The sequence below is a fragment of the Leguminivora glycinivorella genome, chromosome 18 (assembly GCF_023078275.1).
Source record: "Leguminivora glycinivorella isolate SPB_JAAS2020 chromosome 18, LegGlyc_1.1, whole genome shotgun sequence".
Classification (NCBI taxonomy): domain Eukaryota; kingdom Metazoa; phylum Arthropoda; class Insecta; order Lepidoptera; family Tortricidae; genus Leguminivora; species Leguminivora glycinivorella.
Genome location: NC_062988.1, coordinates 760,508 through 781,914, shown reverse-complemented (window position 1 = coordinate 781,914; position 21,407 = coordinate 760,508). Strand labels below are relative to the sequence as shown.

Here is a 21,407-nt window from a genome sequence, read left to right as displayed (position 1 = left end):
GAAGCAGTGATAAACGCATTTTTTGCGTTGTAGTTTCCTCGCTATAATGAGGGGAAAAGTTCAGGATTCAATTCTCGAACCACGAGCGAAGCGAGACTATAGAATCCTTTCACTTGCTCGTTTTTCAATTCCACACTCGGCGTTAAAATACAACTTTGCCCCCTTGTATAACAAATAACTATTTTCTATTATGTAAATATTTATTTATGATACATGCCTACTTGTCTCAACTCAGGTGTCTTTATAACCACTTGTAATGAAAGCCGCTAGACGTAGTGATTAAAAAGCGACGATAAATGATGTTATCCTGTTTATTAATTATTTGTAACATAAACCAACACTACAAAATAAAACTACTTAAATCATTTCAGTCTGCTTACTCTACCCTCCTGAGTCCCCGCGTACTTGTACAAGTACAAATTAAATTAGAGTTTTGAACTCTTAAACAAATAAAAGAAAGTTCCAAATTCAAAATCGGAAAAATTGGCCCGGGACTCAGGAGGCTACCTATTTAATGAAACAAATTTTCTATGTGTTGGCCGTTTGCTGTTCTGCACGCTTCATATCATAACGCAAGAGTGTGTTACGGTGCACTTTGTCAAGATCAACTTCTCGAATTTTTTCGAACGCCTCAACAATTCTTCTCCTCAGCATCTCGACCGTGTCTACTTCTGCCGAATACACGTAATCTTTGACTGCTCCCCAAAGAAAAAAATCCAAACATGTAAGGTCGGGAGATCTCGGCGGCCACCTTCGGGGACCATACCGACCGATCCATCTATCACCGAATATTTGAGTCAGCCTTTGTCGGACTGGCACAACAGAATGTGCAGGTGCACCATCGAGTTGAAACCACGTTTGATTTTTAACGTTCTCGGGTAAATTATTAAAGTAATCTATCACGGTCCCATCGATTAATTGCATAAAACGTGCCGTATTTAATGTGCCGTCAATAAAAACTGGACCAATTATTGTGCGCCCGTGAATAGCAGCCCAGACGTTTAGGGAAATGCGGTACTGATGTGCCGTTTGTCTCATAAGAAATGGGTTGTCGCCGCTCCAGTAATGCGTATTTTTTGGGTTCCATATTCCATTATTTGTGAAAGTGGATTCATCCGTCCATATCACATTACGCACGAAGTTCATGTTTTCTTGGTTCTGTCTTAAAAACCAGTCACAACATACCTTGTATTTTTAAAAATGTATATGGGTGATATTTTCGATTTTTTAAAACTTTTTGAACTGTTCGGTGATTCACCCCAAATAGACGGCCTGCTTTTCTGGTGCTGGTCGTGGGTCTTTGACGAAAATGACGTAGAATTCTTTGTTCTAATGCCAATCTTACATTAAGTGCCGCACCAGGGCCCTGTGGCGGTGCGGGTGGCAGTCGTGCTCCAGTCACAGGCAATTCGTCGCGTACTCGTTGTACGGCGTTCGTTATGACTCGGCCGTTGCGTGGTTGCCGTCGATCGGGATATCGCTCACCGTACAACATCAGCGCACGATGTGCGTTGCCTCTTGTTTCGCCATACAGGAGAATCATTTCGCACAATTCCCGCGAATCATACAGAACTCTAGGCATTTTGAATTGCTGATAATATCTGCCGTTCTAACTTGACAATCTTGACATTATTAACGAACCATAAAGTTGCAATCATTTTTAAACCATTAAATCAAAACCAGAATTCAGGAATTTATGGAGATTGACAATAATAAGCAAAGATAATAAGTAATTACAACTATTTCAAAAACATTATGGTCAACAAAATAGTAGGTAACTACGTACGACTGTCAATCTAAATGTATAGGCGTAAGGACTATTTTGGTTTATTTTCTTTAAAAAAATAATTCACAACAAATCAAATATTAACAAATGTTACAATCTGTCAAAATGCCCGGTACCAAGATATTTTACGATAGCTAAGCGACAGTATCGCTAGGTGTAAATTCATTAATTACTAATCGTAACTTTAAATCACTATTTCTCCTAATTTCAAAACTTTGTAACATTAAAACCACGTTGTAATAACTCTACAGCCTACTGTTGCCTGTGTGGTGACGGGTTAAGAATTTCACCACCCCCTTTCTTCCCGTGGGTGTCGTAGAAGGCGACTATGGGATATGGGTTAAATTGTGGCGTAGGCGAGAGGTTGGCAACCTGTCACTGCAATGCCACAGTTTCGTTTTCTTTTAACCCCTTATTTGCCAAGAGTGGCACTGAAGCTTTAGTAGTTTCATGTGCTCTGCCTACCCCTTTATGGGATACAGGCGTGAATTGTATGTATGTATGTAATAACTCTATATACTTAAGTCAGTCCCTGTTTTAATTTTTTGCTTTAGTTACAGGCCCCACCCTGTATAGCAAACTCATGCATGATAGGCATCAGCAGTGTTAAATTGTTAGTGTTCGTGTCAAGTCGCTACAAAAACGGCGTTTATCTAATGTTTAGGTATATGTAGGTATATAAATCTATGAATAAATGGGTAACTAATACTGTCTAGCGAAGAAAATTATGCTAGAAAACTTAAAGGGGGTTGAATTTTTTTTATTAAAAAAATATATGTTCTGGCAAGCTTAAGATTTTCATTGATAGACTTAAGACGATACAGGAGGGGTCAATTCTCCATACAAACGCTCTTGACTATTTCCTCATTCGTTTTTGATGGAGCACTGATTTTTCAACACAGATTTTTTTTTATGTGTCGGACCGTTTTGATTTTTTTAATATTGTTATTTTTAAAGACGCTAGATCCTATCAAAAATTTCTAAAAACGGCCTTATCGATTATGGCGCAAAAAAGGGCGTGGTATTCAAAATTACCAATTAACTAAAAAATACCAATTAGCTAAAAAAAAAAGTAAACGGTCCGACATAGATAATTTCATTGTAATTCAGATTATCAACTTTCGTTACGATTGCTTAAGTTTTGAAGGAGGAAATAGTCGAGAGCGGAACCTCGATTTTAAAGATTTTTTCGCAATATTTTTTAACTGAGTTGTTCTTAATGGACAATTATTTTTCGATAAATCTAGTTAATAATACTAGTATATTTAACTAAAAGTCCCAAATTTAAAGGGGGGCTCCTTCCATTTTAGCATTTTCGCTCCTGTAGCATCTTAAGAGTTTCCTAAACCTATCGACTCGGAATAGGCTATAAAGAACGTCGTCGTCACTGAGCGCATGCGTACGCATGTTCACTGACGAGCGATTTTTAGTCGTCGAAAGCCGATACCGCGTCGATAGGTTTGGTGAGACCCTAAACATGCAGTGTCTGGGTCTAAAGCTACGCAAGTATTATGTTAGTGTGCACTATACCTGTTGTGACGTCAGTAGGCGTTTGTGTCGCTAGAAACGTATTAGAAATAAAGAAACAATGTGATTTTAAAGCAGCAGCGAAGATGTTTCCTGTCACGATGTAAACTTCTTCAAATGGAGCTTACAGGTGTTTTAGATTTAGTTTTAGCATGGTTAGAATACATTTGATTTTATACCTTACAGTAAATAAAATAAAATCAAAAACTATCAACCATTATGCTTGAAATACCAAAGCTTTAATAGTATTAAACACAGTGATCATGATGCATGCAACTGCGTCGCAATATCGGGACCTCAATAAAAATCAAAAAGGTAATCACGGTTAATGTCCTGGTCAATATAAGTCTAATTACATATCGTCACTACTTTAAAAAAATCTCGTATCTCACGCTGTTCCTCAAAGTTAAAACGCAGTAAGTCTATATGCATTCCATACATACTTACTACAATTTTCTTTTCATCGACAGACGAAGATACAAGTTCTTTTAAAAGTAGTGACGATATTACTATAGTAAAATAGAAATCACAACGAATATTTCTCATCACATCTAAATCCTGCATTTTCGCCCACCTGTAAGCACTATTTTATAAAAAAAACGTGACGGAAAAATCTTCATCATCCATTCACACATACAAACCCCCTTGGCTACGACACGACTACAGAGGTTCCCAACCTTCTCACACAAGTCTTAGGGCCCGGCGCATGCGATTTGTTTTACCTACAGCCCTAACGGTTGGGTGCCCCTGGCAGGCAAGCACGGGCGCGTGATAAACGATATAACCTTCGGGGCCCATTTCTCGAAGCTTGAAGTTACAATTTACAAGTGGTAGTCAATGTCTAATATGACAAGTTGGAAAGACTTCCGCTTGTAACTTGTAACTTTCAGTTTTGAGAAATGGGCCCTCAGGCCGTCCTTTCCGCACTATTTGTAAGTGGGTGAATCAACTTTTTCTTGCCTGGGTGGCTAGCCGAATGGCACAATCGCTCACGAAACGCTCACGAAACGCTCACGAAACGAAGCATGGTTATCGGCTTGCGTATTGGCGCGACCCAGAGTCACGCTGTTTGGCGTCGGAGAAATTTTACGCTGTTATTGCCATGGTTAAGTCACGCTGGTTTTACGCAAAATTAAGCTACTTAAACTATGCAAACATGCATTTTTCTGGTGTTAGCTAGCCCTTTCCTTAATTTGCCACTTACAAACATTGACTACATGCATGCTCGCATAATTTCAGTAGCATAATTTTGCGTAAAGCGCGACTCAGGGGACCGTAACCATGGCAATAACAGGCAAGAAAAAGTTGATTCACCCAAGTGCGATAGGGACGCACCGATGTGATAAAGTTTATCTAACTAGTGTGCTACGCCCGCTGATCTAAACTATCTTAAAATACACTACTTGTTAAAGTCTCTAAGTACCTTGAGTCGGTTCTGGGATAGCCGAGCGGGCGGGATGCGAGAAAAAACACAGGTATACACATAGTTGTAGAGATATAGGATGCATTAAGACTGGGGTCTGCTTAAACTTTGACAATATGGGTCTAATTAGCATTTTCAAAATTTGGGACCCCCAAATTAGCGTAACTTGTTAACAAAAATTAACTCACTCTCAGTTTTGTGACGATAATATTGTTTTTGTGATAATTACATAAACTTTAAGCGATAATTTACATTGACAATGTGAAAAAGTAAATTTTTAGACAGATTTCATGCTTAATTGTCGTCACAAAATTGACAGCGAGTTAATTTTTGTTAACAACTGCATGGGGTGTCCTAAATTCTGAAAATGCCCTAATACACAATTTTTGGCATTTAAGTACATCTACTGTTACAGAGGACTTGACCAAAGTCTACTGAACAACTTTACTTTTAAGAGTATAAGAGAACGTAATAGTACAAGTAGGTCTTATCAAACACGTTCGGCTACTACTGCTAAGGTTGACGTAATATAAGGGTCCCCCCACATCCAGGGTCTCGCGAGCGTTGCGTCGGGCCAACTGTATGGAAAAAGACGCCGCGTCGACGTCGCGCCGACGCGGCACCAGGCTTTGCCATACAGTTGGCCCGACGCTACGCTCGCGATCTTATTAGTCTTATGGGGGAGAGATCGATTGCTTTATACATCGAAACATTATCTATTCTGCGCTCAATAAAAGAACTACTGTTGCTTTCATATAGTTGGACTGGACCAATGAAGAGGCACACTTAAAGGTTATGACAGATGGCGCCACCTTATTAGTCCATTACACAGATAAATAATTTCATACACGTCAGAGCGAGAAGATGATTTTTTTTTCTCTCTCTCACATATTAATGACAGTGACATGCCTAGGCACTTGCACAGGCGTCGCCTGGCGGAATAAAATGTCAGTGTGCCTCTTCATTGGATAAGGGAGCACTTATACTAGTATTTTTTCATCGTGAAAGCGGTATAGACCGTATATTTTTACTTTAATTCTACGAATATGAAGACCTATTTTACCCTCAAAGTTTAACCAGACCAAATTAAACCTGTTAAACAAAGTAAACGGCAAATATAGACCTTACGTTACACGAGATACGATGGATTTTCGGATGGTACAACATGGTGGTACGGACATGCAAAAAACCAGCTTCTACTGTTGACTGTAACTACTTCGAAAAATCACCCCCTCGCCCCCCCCCCCATTTTAGGGCAATGGGGGGTTAGAAAGCGACAAAAAGTAGCCTGATATCACTCTCCATCCCTTCAACTATCTCCACTTAAAAAATCACGTCGATTCGTCGCTCCGTTTTGCCGTGAAAGACGGACAAACAAACAGACACACACACTTTCCCAATTTGATTGTATGGACATCTAGTCAAAGGTAGAAGCTGTACACGTAAATGGTAAATTCTGAGAAACGGACAAAATGGTGAATATTACATGCCAGAGAGGATGACATATGCGACTTGAATGAAGACTGAAATGTATCGAATGTTACAAATACATGTTGGTGTAAAAATAATGTAACAACAGATATATTGTACAATTTGTACATAAATAATTTGTACATAAAACTTGATTGTTCTTAAAATAAAATATTTTATACCGTGCACGAAATAAAGCATCAGATAGTTATTAGAATAACATGGACAGAAGTTATTTTTAAATCGAAATTTTATTTAATAAGTCCGGTAGAAATATATAAAGTAACTGAATTGACCGTGACGTCACTCAATTCGATTTCATATCAATTCCATATTAGCAAGTCGTTCAAATTCGTTCTGACAGTTCTTAAAAAGAAGCTGATTTGACTAGGAGGCAAGTAGCCTATATGGTAAATAAATTTATTAATTCATGACTTATTTCGATGAGTATAAACGAGCGCGTAGTTAAAATTGTTCAAATAACAAAAAGCTTTTTGCAGAAAGTGTGAAGCGTTTGGTTGACGACACTGGTGGTGATCAAAGAGCTGGCGACTTAAACAACCTCCCAGCGTAGAAATGTTGCCAGAATTAAGAACGTCTTTTAGACTGAAGCTAAAGCTCCTCATATTATGTTCATGCTTCTCAGTTTTGTAATGCACATTTTCTTTTCTCATGTAAATACGAAGTTAGAGTATTTCCATACAACTGACTTGCTTCATAACTTTATAGCCGTATGTGTAAAAAAAACAATTACATTATTTTTACACTCGGACAACAATATCAAAGAAAATATTACATAAAAATCAATGAATAGTCCCAGCAAATAAATTAATAGGAAGTAACCAATTAATTAATAGTAATAAATTAATAGGAAGTTCTTTCAACCCCTTTTTGCCAAGAGTGGCACTGAAACTTAGTAGTTCATGTGCTCTGCCTACCCCTTTATGGGATACAGGCGTGATTATATCGACGACAACAACGTACAAGGCGATATCTGCGATTTTTTTTGCAGCAGATAGCACCTTGTACGTTGGTGGGTAAGGTGCAATTTTCTGAAAAAAATAATTGCAGGTTGTACCCTATACATTGTTATCGTCGATATGTATGTAATTGAATATATCGTCACTACTTTGAAAAAATCTCACGCTGCTCCTCAAAGTTAAAACGCAGTAAGTCCATATGCATTCCATACATACTTACTACAATTTTCTTTTCATTGACTGACGAAGGTACATGTTTTTTTTAAAGTAGTGACGATATGTTAAAATTGACATCAATGTATTTTCTGCCAGAGACCGTTGTCAGAATAGTTTCACATTAATATCCGGGGCCCATTTCTCGAAGCTACAAGTTACAATTTACAAGTGGTAGTCAATGTCTAATATGACAAGTTGGAAAGAGATTTCCGCTTGTAACTTGTAACTATCAGTTTTGAAAAATCGGCCCCGGTCAAAAAGTTTGCCACTAGAAAAAGGCGCAAAATTCATTTTCTTCATGAATAAAATTACATCCATCATTTCTTATATTTGGCGCTTATTTCTAGTGACGAAAACGGATTGACAGTATGAAGAAAAAAAAAACATAAAATTGGGAGTGATGTAGGCATGTATGTAAGACGTCACGGGTAATGTAGTGAATAGACGACACTGTAATGTATTCTGAATTTCTTATACAGGTACGCGTTTTGTGTTCTACAGAGCTACACGAACAAAAACATCTGAACACACTTTTATGTTCATAGTATTGAGTAGAGTCCAGATATTTTTGTTCAGCAGGACTTAAACATGCAACATCTGGAATCCATCTATTGCTCTTAGGCACTGGTCCCACCGCGAGATAGCTAAGCTATGGGCTATAAAAACGAACAAAAGATAAGCACTCCCGTGCAAATAAAAGAAACACGGCGATTTTGATAGTTCACCGTTGGGCGAGTAACTATAAACATCGCCGTGTCTCTTTTATTTACACGGGGGTGTTTCTCTTTTGTTCGTAGCCCATAGCTCATAGCTTACTCGGTTTTGGTAAGATTTATTCTCGTAAGTCCCCGTCCATTTTTTATTTACTTTGGAACAGTCACCGGCATAAATATGTGATGATTACTATACCTTGTCACATTAACGTCTTGTTTGAAATGTCATGCGAAATTATCAAACAATTTAAAGCGACAAGGTACAGAAATCATCACTTATTTATGCCTTATTTAGTTGTCCCGTACAGACAAGAATTTTCGGCTGATGTAAGAGGATATTTATCGAAGGCAATGTTCAGAATTACGCACAGAAGAATGATTTACTGCTTGAAACGCTGAAAAAAATAATCGCAACACACAAAATATAATGTGTTTGTACGGAACAGCCCGTGGAATGCTCCAATTTATTATCGTGTACACCGGGACTTACGAGTCTATAGCACCTCATCTCCAACTGAGCACTTTTTTTTTTTGCCACTTTTATGAAGTGTGATATTTTTGAAAAAAAATATGCTATTTCTACTCAGAATTACTAGCCTTTTCAATCCTAGTAGTTAAAAAAATTGTCCCATACGATTTTTTCTTATTTTGTTACCATTTTCCGTACATGTTGTAAACAAAAGAGGAAAGTAACAAAAATGTATGGAAATTCTGGGACACTTTTAGTCTCCCAGAGAGATTGAAGGTACTCGTGATTCTGAGTACAATTAACCTAAAATTCCCTAAAACAATAAAAAAAAAATATTGGCAAAAAAAAAGAAATGGTCAACTCATCCCAGTCTCACCTGGAACTCGTCCCAGGGTATGGCGGCGCACTCGTCGGTGCGCAGGTCGTCGGCCGCCAGGCGCAGGCGCGAGGCGCCGCCCGCGCCGCCGTGCACGACGTGGATGTCGTGTAGTCGCCACGTGCACGTCGATATCTGACAATGACAATTATTGACAAATGTCATCTATAATAAAATTGCAAAAAGGTCAGGTCAGAAGTACTCAAAACCGACGAGCGTGTATGAGAAACGTTATGAAAGTGTGTGAAGCGAAAGTGGTTTGTCAGGATCGTAGTAAATGGAAATCCGTGATAGGAGGGCACCGATTTTCACTTCGACGAAGCAGATATGTCTGACGGCGACTGCACAGCGTATATTATACATACATACATACATACATACAATCACGCCTGTATCCCATAAAGGGGTAGGCAGAACACATGAAACTACTAAAGCTTCAGTGCCACTCTTGGCAAATAAGGGGTTGAAAGAAAACGAAACTGTGACATTGCAGTGACAGGTTGCCAGCCTCTTGCCTACGCCACAATTTAACCCAGCACAATTTAACACAATTTAGCGTATATTATTGATCGGATATATACCACGTCTCGCCGGCGACAAAAGCTGATCACAGAATGGTCGCTGAATCCTCGTCACTTGAGTTGTTCTTTCCGATGTAACACCCTACATTTCATGGCGACTCTGACAGTCGGGCTGTAACAGACTGGCCCAATCTAGACGCCATCAAGCTACATTTCATGGCGACCCTGCCAGAATCGGGAACATACCACGTCTCGCCGGCGGCAAGAACTGGTCACAGAGTGGTCGCTGGGTGACGAGGAGCGTTCCAACACTTCAGCTGCTACCTCTACACCGGTTGTTGACATGCGCCCGTGCTCGAACTCTCTGTAACATTTACAACAAAAATATCTAAATATATAAAAGAAGAAACTGACTGACTGACATATCAACGCACAGCCGAAACCGCTTGTCCTAGAGATTTCAAATTTGGCACGTAGGTTCCTTATAAGGTGTAGAGGAGCACTACGAAAGGATTTTTTCAAAATTCACCTCCTAAGGGGGTGAAACTGAGGTCCAAAAATTTGTATGGAAAAACATGATTACGTAGGCGAGCGAAGCCGCGGGAAAAAGCTAGTTACTAAAATAATCTTACACCAATTTTTGACACATCAAAATAATTTGCCAAATAGCACTAGACCCTACTCATAGTGTTGTGTTCCTGCCGGTGAGTAAGGCTGCCAGAGCTCAACGAGGGTGCGGTGTGCTGATGACGGGAGGACTTACGGAACTAACTTGTTCCGTCTATTGTCCTTTGAGTCGTCGGCAACCCGAACCCTCCTTAGAGCTTATACACTCCTTTTTGCTGTGTACTTATCACAGCAAAAGGGAGTGTACATGTTTCTAATGGGGTGGCAACGCGCATGTGACACTGTTTGAGTTGCAGGCGTCCATAGGTTACGGTGACCGCTTTACATCAGGCGGGCCGTATGCTTTTTTGCCACCGACGTAGTATAAAACATCAAAACGTGCACAATGCCAGGGTGGCAAATTCTTGGCGAAAGATGACATGTAATTATATATTATCAATAAATTATGAGTATGAGTATGAGTATATACATAACATAGTTTGTGAAGTTATTTCTGTAGCTAGAAAAATAGAGGAAAGTTTAAAAATATACACTTGAAGAGTCAGCGCCCCATGTAAAATTTGAATTACATGCCTTTTCTAAAAATATAGGTGTACCAAAGTTACATAACTTTTGTACATATTGAGAGGTATGCATATTAAAGGAACGGTATGTGGCGCCACGTGAATCAGAATAAAGATTTTTTTATGGTTTTCAAATATTATCTAGACTATTTTTTTACGGGTTTTTATGTCTCTAGTACAAACCAAACGCGTGTACACTTGTACAGACCTAAAAGCCTGATCAGCGTCGAGAGGCGACTCGCAAGCGAGTCCGACCACGACATATCTCTCACTATCCGAGCTGGCTGTAGACGCCGCGTCGCTCCGCGCGTCGTCGCGCGTCCACGCGCTGTCGATCGACGTGACTAGCGAGGTCAGTACACTACGCATTGATGAAAAGCATACATACTGATAACCGATTGTGGTGCTTGCTTGTGTCAAGCCCTACGGTCGGTGTGGCTTGGTGACGACACTCGTTCGCGCGCGCGGCGTGACCTGTCAGCCTGTCTCTAAATCATTGTCCGCCATTAGAGCGTCGTTGTGTGATTTGTCTCAAGCTGTCCCGTATTCTTGAGTTTTTTTTTGTTTTTATTATACTATAAATGGGTTTACTCTTGACCACAGACTAGCCAAATGCAAAGACCTGGCCTATGATGGACTGAGCTCGCCCAGAAGATACCTGTTCACTCTTGATTTGAAGGTTGCCAGGTTATATGTATTAAAACCTGTATTTGATGATATCTGGTGATGTGTTTGTTAATAATACAAACTACATAGCGTACCTGAAAGCCTGATCAGCGTCAAGAGGCGACTCGCAAGCGAGTCCAACCACGACATATCTCTCACTATCCGAGCTGGCTGTAGACGCCGCGTCACTCCGCGCGTCGTCGCGCGTCCACGCGCTGTCGATCGACGTCACTAGAGACGTCAGGCCGCGACGCATTGACGAAAATCCTGTACGAAAAATGTACGTTGTTAATAATAATTTGGATTGGAGGCGGGTTAAGAATTACACTGGCTTCTCCTCTTATAACTCTCGTAGAAGTTGACTATGGGATATGTGCTCCATTGTGGTGAGGGCGATGGGCTGGAAACCTGTCCCTGCAATATCACAATGTTCACAATTTCGTTAAGGCCCGATTTAGACGGCGTGCGAACAGGCATGCGATTTTAGTTACATTGCGGGCTATTGAGGTTACATACAGTTTGGACAGCCATCAAATACCACAATGTAATAAAACTCTTATGCGAGTTCTCGTACCGTATAAATGGACCCTAATTGCAAGAACGATATACACCGGGACTGATTGACAAAGCCCATACAAAAAAGTGTGCCCCTGAAATATGATAAAACTAGATGGCGCTGTTTTGTATCCTGGAAGTGGCAAAAATCATATTTTCCCAAAATATTTTTGCGTGTTTAATTTTCATAAGAACAAATGACATATTTATTTATTTTAATATCATGATGTCACGACAATACGCAATTTGAAAAAAAAAAAAAATTCGTAGGCATCATCAGTGTAGTTATGATAGTAATAGGTTCCCCTTGTTTTGGCATAATTTTACAATCGAGAATTCTTTTTGGCATCATCTGTATTGGCATAATTCACCTTTCGCATAATGTTATGGCATAGTATAGTTACGCATAATTTGTCTAGGCATATTTTTGTTTGTCCGAATATATTTCATGCATAAAGGTTATTCGCCGAATGGTTTTTATGCATAAATTATTTCTGCATAACATGGTTTAGTGGAAATTTACTACGCAGAATTTTTATCATAGGTAATACTACTATATTAATGTTGCAGTTCTAACCTAACCTAACCGAAATTCTTGACAAAATGTTTTATTTGTTGAGGTCGCAGTTCTAACCTAACCAAACCGACTCTCTTAACAGCATTTAGTATGGGTGGATATTCTGATTTTAAGAAATATGCCAAATACAATTATGCGAATTAATTTTATTCATAAAAACAATCGGCGTAAACAGAATTATGCGAACTTATTTTCGGACAATGTGTTATACGTATTATTTTCGATTATGACAAATAAGTTTTCTGCAAAATTAACATTCGGCGAAAATCGATTATGCGAAGTCTGTTATGCGAAAATCGTTTCGGACAATTAAAGTTATGCCAAATAGAGGGAACCCGCATTTTAATAGGTGGCGCTAAAAATTGAGGTACGATTCTTAGTGTGAAAATTGTCAATCCTAAATAAATCATCCTTGGTGATTGCTAGAAAAGCACTGAAAATTGAGCAGTTTCATGTACTCTGCTTACCTCAGCAATACACGCGACCGACCATAGTACCTAATTGTGTCCTTGAACTGAACTTTAATGTATTTATTACCTCCAAAACTGAGTCCCGGGCTGGGTGGCGGCATTTCCTCGGCGGGGAGCGGCTGCGCGGAGCAGATCTCCACAGGCTGCGTGCCGCTGATGATGCCGCTGTCGCCCACCAGCGTAGAGGGCGCCATCGTCGCTTCAGACCCTGTCATGAAAAAAAAACGAAGTTCAATCAAAGACAATAAATAAATAATAAATATTGGGGGACACCTTACACAGATCAACTTAGCCCCAAACTAAGCAAAGCTTGTACTATGGGTGCTAAGCGACGATATACATACTTAAATAGATAAATACATACTTATATACATAGAAAACATCCATGACTCAGGAACAAATATCTGTGCTCATCACACAAATAAATGCCCTTACCGGGATTCGAACCTGGGACCGCGGCTCAGCAGGCAGGGTCACTACCGAGTGAGCCAGACCGGTCGTCAACAGACAGACAGACAGACAGACAGACACGTCAAACTTATAACACCCCTTCGTTTTTACGTCGGGGGTTAAAAAGAGCACTCCATGAACAACAAATAAAATCTAAGAAGCCGTAAAAAATGCTCGTTTAGATGGCGCTTAACATTTTTAATACATCAGGTAACGGATTGTTAAAACGGTAGATGTAAAACCCTTATCCCTATTACCTAATAGTCCTTATCAAAGGCGTCAAGGTCATCTCGCCATCGCCGACAAGGTTTGCCGCAACGCCCGGTTCGATTTTGTGGGACCCAGTTAGTTGTCGTTTTAGCCCACAAGTAATCCGGCGTACGACAAACGTGTCCCCCCGTCCAGTCCCACTAATCTTGGCGGTTGTTTCAGCTTAGGCTTGTGTCGTTCACGAAATATGAACTGTTAGGAATAAAATCCCATCAATGACCGAAATGAACTGAATCTTTCCAGGCTCTGAGATTCGGTCTTTGCTCATTTAGTTCAGTATAGGATCGGCGAGCGCGAGCGGTTTGGATCGAGAACGAGTGTGTGACTGCGCCGACCGAGAGCGAGAGGTAATTAGCAGAGCAACAAAAAAACGTCAAGTTTTCATATTAAACTTCGGTTACTTACAACCTTTGGGCCCGGAATGTTACTATCTGTGGACTATTCGTATCATTTTGACACTATTTGGTCCCATTCGTTCTGATCTTTCCGACCGCAGTGGTCGCTGGTCTGGCTGAACTAAATGAGCAAAAGACCTAAAAGAGCGAACTAGTTCGTGGGAGCGATTGAACGAGATCGGAGCGCTCCGATCAACGAACGAAACGGCCCAAGCCTACCCACAAGTAATCCGGCGTACGACAAACGTGTCCCCCCGTCCAGTCCCACTAATCTTGGCGGTTGTTTCAGCTACGTCAGTTATTTGAGTTTTTGAGCGAGAGAAAAAACCACATAATGTTCTAAGTAGTAACTAGCTACTTAGAACATTATGTGGTTTTTTCTCTCCAAAATCAAGGAGAGCATCCATACTAATATTATAAATGGGAAAGTGTGTGTGTCTGTTTGTTTGTCTGTCTTTCACGGCAAAACGGAGCAACGACTGGACGTGATTTTTTAAGTGGAGATAGTTCAAGGGATGGAAAGTGACATAGGCTACTTTTTGTCTCTTTCTAACGCGAGCGAAGCCGCGGGCAAAAGCTAGTACATAAATAAAGTAAATATCGGGGGACACCTTACACAAATCAACCTAGCCCCAAACTAAGCATATAGCCTTGCTTGCCTTGCTTCATGATACAAGAGCCAAATAAAAGGAAAACAAGGTCGTGACATTTTTATATTAAAGGAAAAATTGGAAAAATTTACGCTTCCGGCGGGACTTGAACCCGCATCATTTGCAATCCGTGCAAGGCTCTCAACCAATTGAGCTACGGAAGCCACGCCGGACATTGCAAATCTTTCCATGCCTTTCCTTATGTACACACGTCTTGGGGTGACGTCTAGCGCCATCTACCGACAGACTATTACATCTTGTATCCATTTTTCCTTTAATATAAAAATGTTTAGAATCGTTAGCAGACGTTTCTGCTTGTTAAAAATAAATTTAGTATGGGTTAGCACATTGTTACTGGTGAATTCTCAATATAACTTGAGACTCCAGTGCCGTTACAAGATGTAATAGTCTGTCGGTAGATGGCGCTAGACGTCACCCCAAGACGTGTGTACATAAGGAAAGGCATGGAAAGATTTGCAATGTCCGGCGTGGCTTCCGTAGCTCAATTGGTTGAGAGCCTTGCACGGATTGCAAATGATGCGGGTTCAAGTCCCGTCGGAAGCGTAAATTTTTCAAATTTTTCCTTTAATATAAAAATGTTTAGAATCGTTAGCAGACGTTTCTGCTTGTTAAAAATAAATTTAGTATGGGTTAGCACATTGTTACTGGTGAATTCTCAATATAACTTGAGACTCCAGTGCCGTTACAAGATGTAATAGTCTATCGGTAGATGGCGCTAGACGTCACCCCAAGACGTGTGTACATAAGGAAAGGCATGGAAAGATTTGCAATGTCCGGCGTGGCTTCCGTAGCTCAATTGGTTGAGAGCCTTGCACGGATTGCAAATGATGCAGGTTCAAGTCCCGCCGGAAGCGTAAATTTTTCCAATTTTTCCTTCAATATAAAAATGTTTAGAATCGTTAGCAGACGTTTCTGCTTGTTAAAAATAAATTTAGTATGGGTTAGCACATTGTTACTGGTGAATTCTCAATATAACTTGAGACTCCAGTGCCGTTACAAGATGTAATAGTCTGTCGGTAGATGGCGCTAGACGTCACCCCAAGACGTGTGTACATAAGGAAAGGCATGGAAAGATTTGCAATGTCCGGCGTGGCTTCCGTAGCTCAATTGGTTGAGAGCCTTGCACGGATTGCAAATGATGCGGGTTCAAGTCCCGTCGGAAGCGTAAATTTTTCAAATTTTTCCTTTAATATAAAAATGTTTAGAATCGTTAGCAGACGTTTCTGCTTGTTAAAAATAAATTTAGTATGGGTTAGCACATTGTTACTGGTGAATTCTCAATATAACTTGAGACTCCAGTGCCGTTACAAGATGTAATAGTCTATCGGTAGATGGCGCTAGACGTCACCCCAAGACGTGTGTACATAAGGAAAGGCATGGAAAGATTTGCAATGTCCGGCGTGGCTTCCGTAGCTCAATTGGTTGAGAGCCTTGCACGGATTGCAAATGATGCAGGTTCAAGTCCCGCCGGAAGCGTAAATTTTTCCAATTTTTCCTTCAATATAAAAATGTTTAGAATCGTTAGCAGACGTTTCTGCTTGTTAAAAATAAATTTAGTATGGGTTAGCACATTGTTACTGGTGAATTCTCAATATAACTTGAGACTCCAGTGCCGTTACAAGATGTAATAGTCTGTCGGTAGATGGCGCTAGACGTCACCCCAAGACGTGTGTACATAAGGAAAGGCATGGAAAGATTTGCAATGTCCGGCGTGGCTTCCGTAGCTCAATTGGTTGAGAGCCTTGCACGGATTGCAAATGATGCGGGTTCAAGTCCCGTCGGAAGCGTAAATTTTTCAAATTTTTCCTTTAATATAAAAATGTTTAGAATCGTTAGCAGACGTTTCTGCTTGTTAAAAATAAATTTAGTATGGGTTAGCACATTGTTACTGGTGAATTCTCAATATAACTTGAGACTCCAGTGCCGTTACAAGATGTAATAGTCTATCGGTAGATGGCGCTAGACGTCACCCCAAGACGTGTGTACATAAGGAAAGGCATGGAAAGATTTGCAATGTCCGGCGTGGCTTCCGTAGCTCAATTGGTTGAGAGCCTTGCACGGATTGCAAATGATGCAGGTTCAAGTCCCGCCGGAAGCGTAAATTTTTCCAATTTTTCCTTCAATATAAAAATGTTTAGAATCGTTAGCAGACGTTTCTGCTTGTTAAAAATAATGGTCGTGACATATCAGGTGGTATCAGGATGACAAAGGAAGACAGACTGAAGACCGACACACGTGCGAGTTGCTTCACGGAAAAGACCTTTAAATATATGCTGATGATGATGATAGCGACGATAACTCACTAGGCTTGTGTCGTTCACGGACTATGAACTGTTAGGAATAAAATCCCATCAATGACCGAAATGAACTGAATCTTTTCGTGCTCTGAGAATCGGTCTTTGCTCATTTAGTTCAGTATAGGATCGGCGAGCGCGAGCGGTTTCGATCGAGAACGAGTGTGTGACTGCGCCGACAGAAAGCGAGAGAGCTAATTAGCAGAGCAACACAAAAACATCAAGGTTTCATATAAAACTTCGGTTACTTACAACCTTTCAGCCCGGAATGTTACTATCTGTGGACTATTCGTATCTTTTGACACTATTCGGTCCCATTCGTTCTGATCTTTCCGACCGCAGTGGTCGCTGGTCTGGCTGAACTAAATGAGCAAAAGACCTAAAAGAGCGAACTAGTTCGTGGGAGCGATTGAACGAGATCGGAGCGCTCCGATCAACGAAAGAAACGGCACAAGCCTATAACTCACCCATTTTCATGTCCTGCAGGCTGGAGGAGTCCAAGGGAACGCTGTCCAGGTCCCTGGAAGACTCTTGCCCGGGACAGCTGGAGGGGAGAACCAGGGTCAACTCCACAGCTGGTACCACCACCCCTACTACTATTGATCTGGAAGGAAAAAAAATAAACATTTCATTTCAACATCAGCGCCATGGCTAACTTAGTCATCGGCATATGCTGAGTGGCAACCATTTTGGTGTATAAAAGTGTTATTAGACTCAGATGTAATAGGTTAAGTTTTCATTTTTTTATACACCAAATAAACGTTTCTTTCTTTCTTTCTTTCATAAGATACACCGTACAGCGGTACAATTACGACTGGGGGGTCACTTTTCAACTATTAAATTTTTTTCAAGATTTAGATTTAGATTTCTTTATTTCATGATAAAAATTACACTATAAATTTGCTACATGTCAAAATTATGTTTATCTTCTCATCATGATCGTCAAAAATTACATAATAAATTCTAAATAAAAATAATTGTGTCTCCCAATAAGGATCGTCATTTACAAAGAAAGAAAATACACATGCCAAGCTAAATAAAATTAATAAATTAAGTTACAATATCATAAAATTATCACAAAGCAAGAAAATATTATATAACAGAGATTTTTCTCACGAAAAATACATTGGTCATTAAAAATTCAAATCCATGTACTCATTTACAGAGTACAGCGGATTATCTAACAAAAAGTTTCTCAATTTGCGCTTAAATGCTTCGTCACATGGCTCATTTCTCAGATCGGCAGGTAAGTGCTCGTATTAAGTCAGCTCAATGTTTTACAATTTTTGCATTATGGCTACACATACATACCACAACACACACACAGGGGTTACTAAAAAGGATTATATGAATGACTTTAACGAGTTCCTGAGGACATAAATTAATGTATCTTCAAATTAAAATATTATCTGTGTACCCGCGTGGTGACGGGTTAAGAATTTAACCATCTTTTCTCCCATCGGTGTCGTAGAAGGCGACTGTGGGATATGGGTTCAATAGGGGATATTGGGCAAAACTCTGTGCAGAGGGCGAGCACAATATCCAGGGGCTACATACCACAACACACACACAGGGGTTACTGTTAACCTTGTTTGGTGTCTTGTCCCTTTGTCGCACTTATTAATTCGCACGTAAGTGTGACAGGAAGGCAACACCACGAACGTGGGTCGCGGTATAATTGGTACAATTTCACCATCCCTTCTTTAGTGAATATACGACTGTGGTATATCGGTTCAATTGCGGTGTGAACGATAGGCTAACAGCCTGTCACTGCAATGTCACAATTTCGTTTTCCTTCTACCCTTCAATTGCTAAGAGTGTCACTGAAACTTGACCAGTTTCATGTGCTTTGCCTGCCTATAAATGGGAAAGTGTGTGTGTCTGTTTGTTTGTCAGTCTTCCACGGCAAAACGGAGCGACGAATTGACGTGATTTTTTAAGTGGAGATAGTTGGGATAGTAAGGATGGAGAGGGACATAGGCTATTTTTGTCTCTTTCTAACCCCCTAATTCCCTAAAACGGGGGGTGGAAGTTTGTATGGAGCAGAAATTTAACGAGAACGAAGCCGCGGGCAAAAGGTAGTTGTATATGCATATGTGTATGTACCTTGCGTTAGCGTCAGGTTGTCTCGCTGCGTCATGGGCGAGCCAAGCTGTCAGCTCAGAGATTCTCTCGAGCTGCCGCAGAAGGAACAGCATCTGGTAGTGGTTCAGCTGGAGACCGGCCAGGCCCGTGGTACGCGCCACCGCCCAGATGCGAGAGAAGTCTTCGTTGAAGCATAACTGCAAAGAAAAAATTAAGGTTAGTGATTAATAATAACGACGCAACGGAGCCACTCTGTTACGTCGTCACCTAAATAGAATATAAAAAGTGTAACATTACAATAAAAACTATTTTTTGGAAATTATATTTGGTAGGTATTCTTATATCTAATGAAGCAAACAAAAAACATTTGATGTTGACGGGGTAGGTGGTAGTCGGGTGGATGATGTGTAGCCTCTGCGTCGTATACAGGGTGGAAAAATCGAATGCCACATGGATGGCAACTACCTTAAATATTGTAAATAACACATTTTGTGTAAAGGAGACTTTCTTTGTTTTTAAAAACAATAAATTCTGCATTTAAGGATTTATGAAAAATCGCTTGCCTCAGTCGGGACTCGAACCGGTCAAATGTGACAAAAAATAACGTGCCAAATAATGTGCCAAATTTTCATGGCCTTCCGTTATTCTGATTGTATTTGTTATTTAGAGAAAAATGAACCTTATCAGTAACCCTTTCAATCTGCATCATAAAATACGGCACGTTATTTTTTGTCACATTTGACCGGTTCAAGTCCCGACTGAGGCAAACGATTTTTCATAAATCCTTAAATGCAGAATTTATTTTTTTTAAAAACAAAGGAAAGTCTCTCTTACACAAAATGTGCTGTTTACAATATTTAAGGTAGTTGCCATTGATGTGGCATTCGATTTTTCCACACTGTATATAAGCCACAGTGAGCACACGTTCTATTCTGTAGAGCCGGTCTATGTGTGTGTGTGTGTGTGTGTGCGTGTGTTACCCAGGCAGTGAGCGGGCAGGCGTCCAGCAGCGGCGCGGGCTTGTAGTTGGTGGCGCGCGCGCCGCACAGGTCGGCCCACAGCGGCTCCACGCGCGCGCACCAGATGCTGCGGTTCTCTCGCCACAGCAGTCCTGGGGAGACGGCTGTGCCGCGGTCTATGTCGTCCAGATCTGGGAAAAGGAGGAAGTTACAGTATTTGTTTTTTAGGGTTCCGTAGTCAACTAGGAACCCTTATAGTTTCGCCATATCTGTCTGTCCGTCCGTCCGTCCGTCCGTCCGCGGATAATCTCAGTAACCGTTAGTACTAGAAAGCTGAAATTTGGTACCAATTTGTATAGTAATCACGCCAACAAAGTGCAAAAATAAAAAATGGAAAAAAATGTTTTATTAGGGTACTCCCCTACATGTAAAGTGGGGGCTGATTTTTTTTTCATTCCAACCCCAACGTGTGATATATTGTTGGATAGGTATTTAAAAATGAATAAGGGTTTGCTAAGATCGTTTTTTGATAATATTAATATTTTCGGAAATAATCGCTCCTAAACGCTCAGTGTAGGGTTCCGTAGTTTTCCTTATTTTTCTCAAAAACTACTAAACCTATCAAGTTCAAAACAATTTTCCTAGAAAGTCATTATAAAGTTCTACTTTTGTGATTTTTTTCATAATTTTTAAATATATGGTTCAAAAGTTAGAGGGGGGGGACGCACTTTTTTTTCCTTTAGGTGCGATTATTTCCGAAACTATTAATATTATCAGAAAACGATCTTAGTAAACCCTTATTAATTTTTAAATACCTATCCAGCAATATATCACACGTTGGGGTTGGAATGAAAAAAAATATCAGCCCCCCCACTTTACATGTAGGGGGGGTACCCTAATAAAACATTTTTTTCCATTTATTATTTTTTTACTTTGTTGGCGTGATGGATATACATATTGGTACCAAATTTCAGCTTTCTAGTGCTTACGGTTACTGAGATTATCCGCGGACGGACGGACGGACGGACGGACGGACGGACGGACGGACAGACAGACATGGCGAAACTATAAGGGTTCCTAGTTGACTACGGAACCCTAAAAAAGTGCGTCCCCCCCCTCTAACTTTTGAACCATATGTTTAAAAAATATGAAAAAAATCACAAACGTAGAACTTTATAAATACTTTCTAGGAAAATTGTTTTGAACTTGATAGGTTCAGTAGTTTTTGAGAAAAATACGGAAAACTACGGAACCCTACACTGAGCGTGGCCCGACACGCTCTTGGCCGGTTTTTTTTTTTAATACCACGTCGGTGGCAACCGGTATACGGCTCGCCTGATGGAA

General features: G+C 40.3%; 1 protein-coding gene across 1 annotated transcript in view; it reads right to left on the bottom strand.

Moving 5' to 3' along the window:
- LOC125236088 overlaps nt 1-21,407 on the bottom strand; it is a 102,186-nt gene that overhangs the window by 16,871 nt on the left and 63,908 nt on the right. Inside the window, 7 exon segments of the mRNA XM_048142783.1 lie at nt 8,961-9,095; nt 9,728-9,845; nt 11,433-11,604; nt 13,007-13,147; nt 17,487-17,623; nt 19,126-19,301; nt 20,085-20,254. Of these exon segments, the coding sequence (XP_047998740.1) occupies nt 8,961-9,095; nt 9,728-9,845; nt 11,433-11,604; nt 13,007-13,147; nt 17,487-17,623; nt 19,126-19,301; nt 20,085-20,254 (1,049 nt within the window).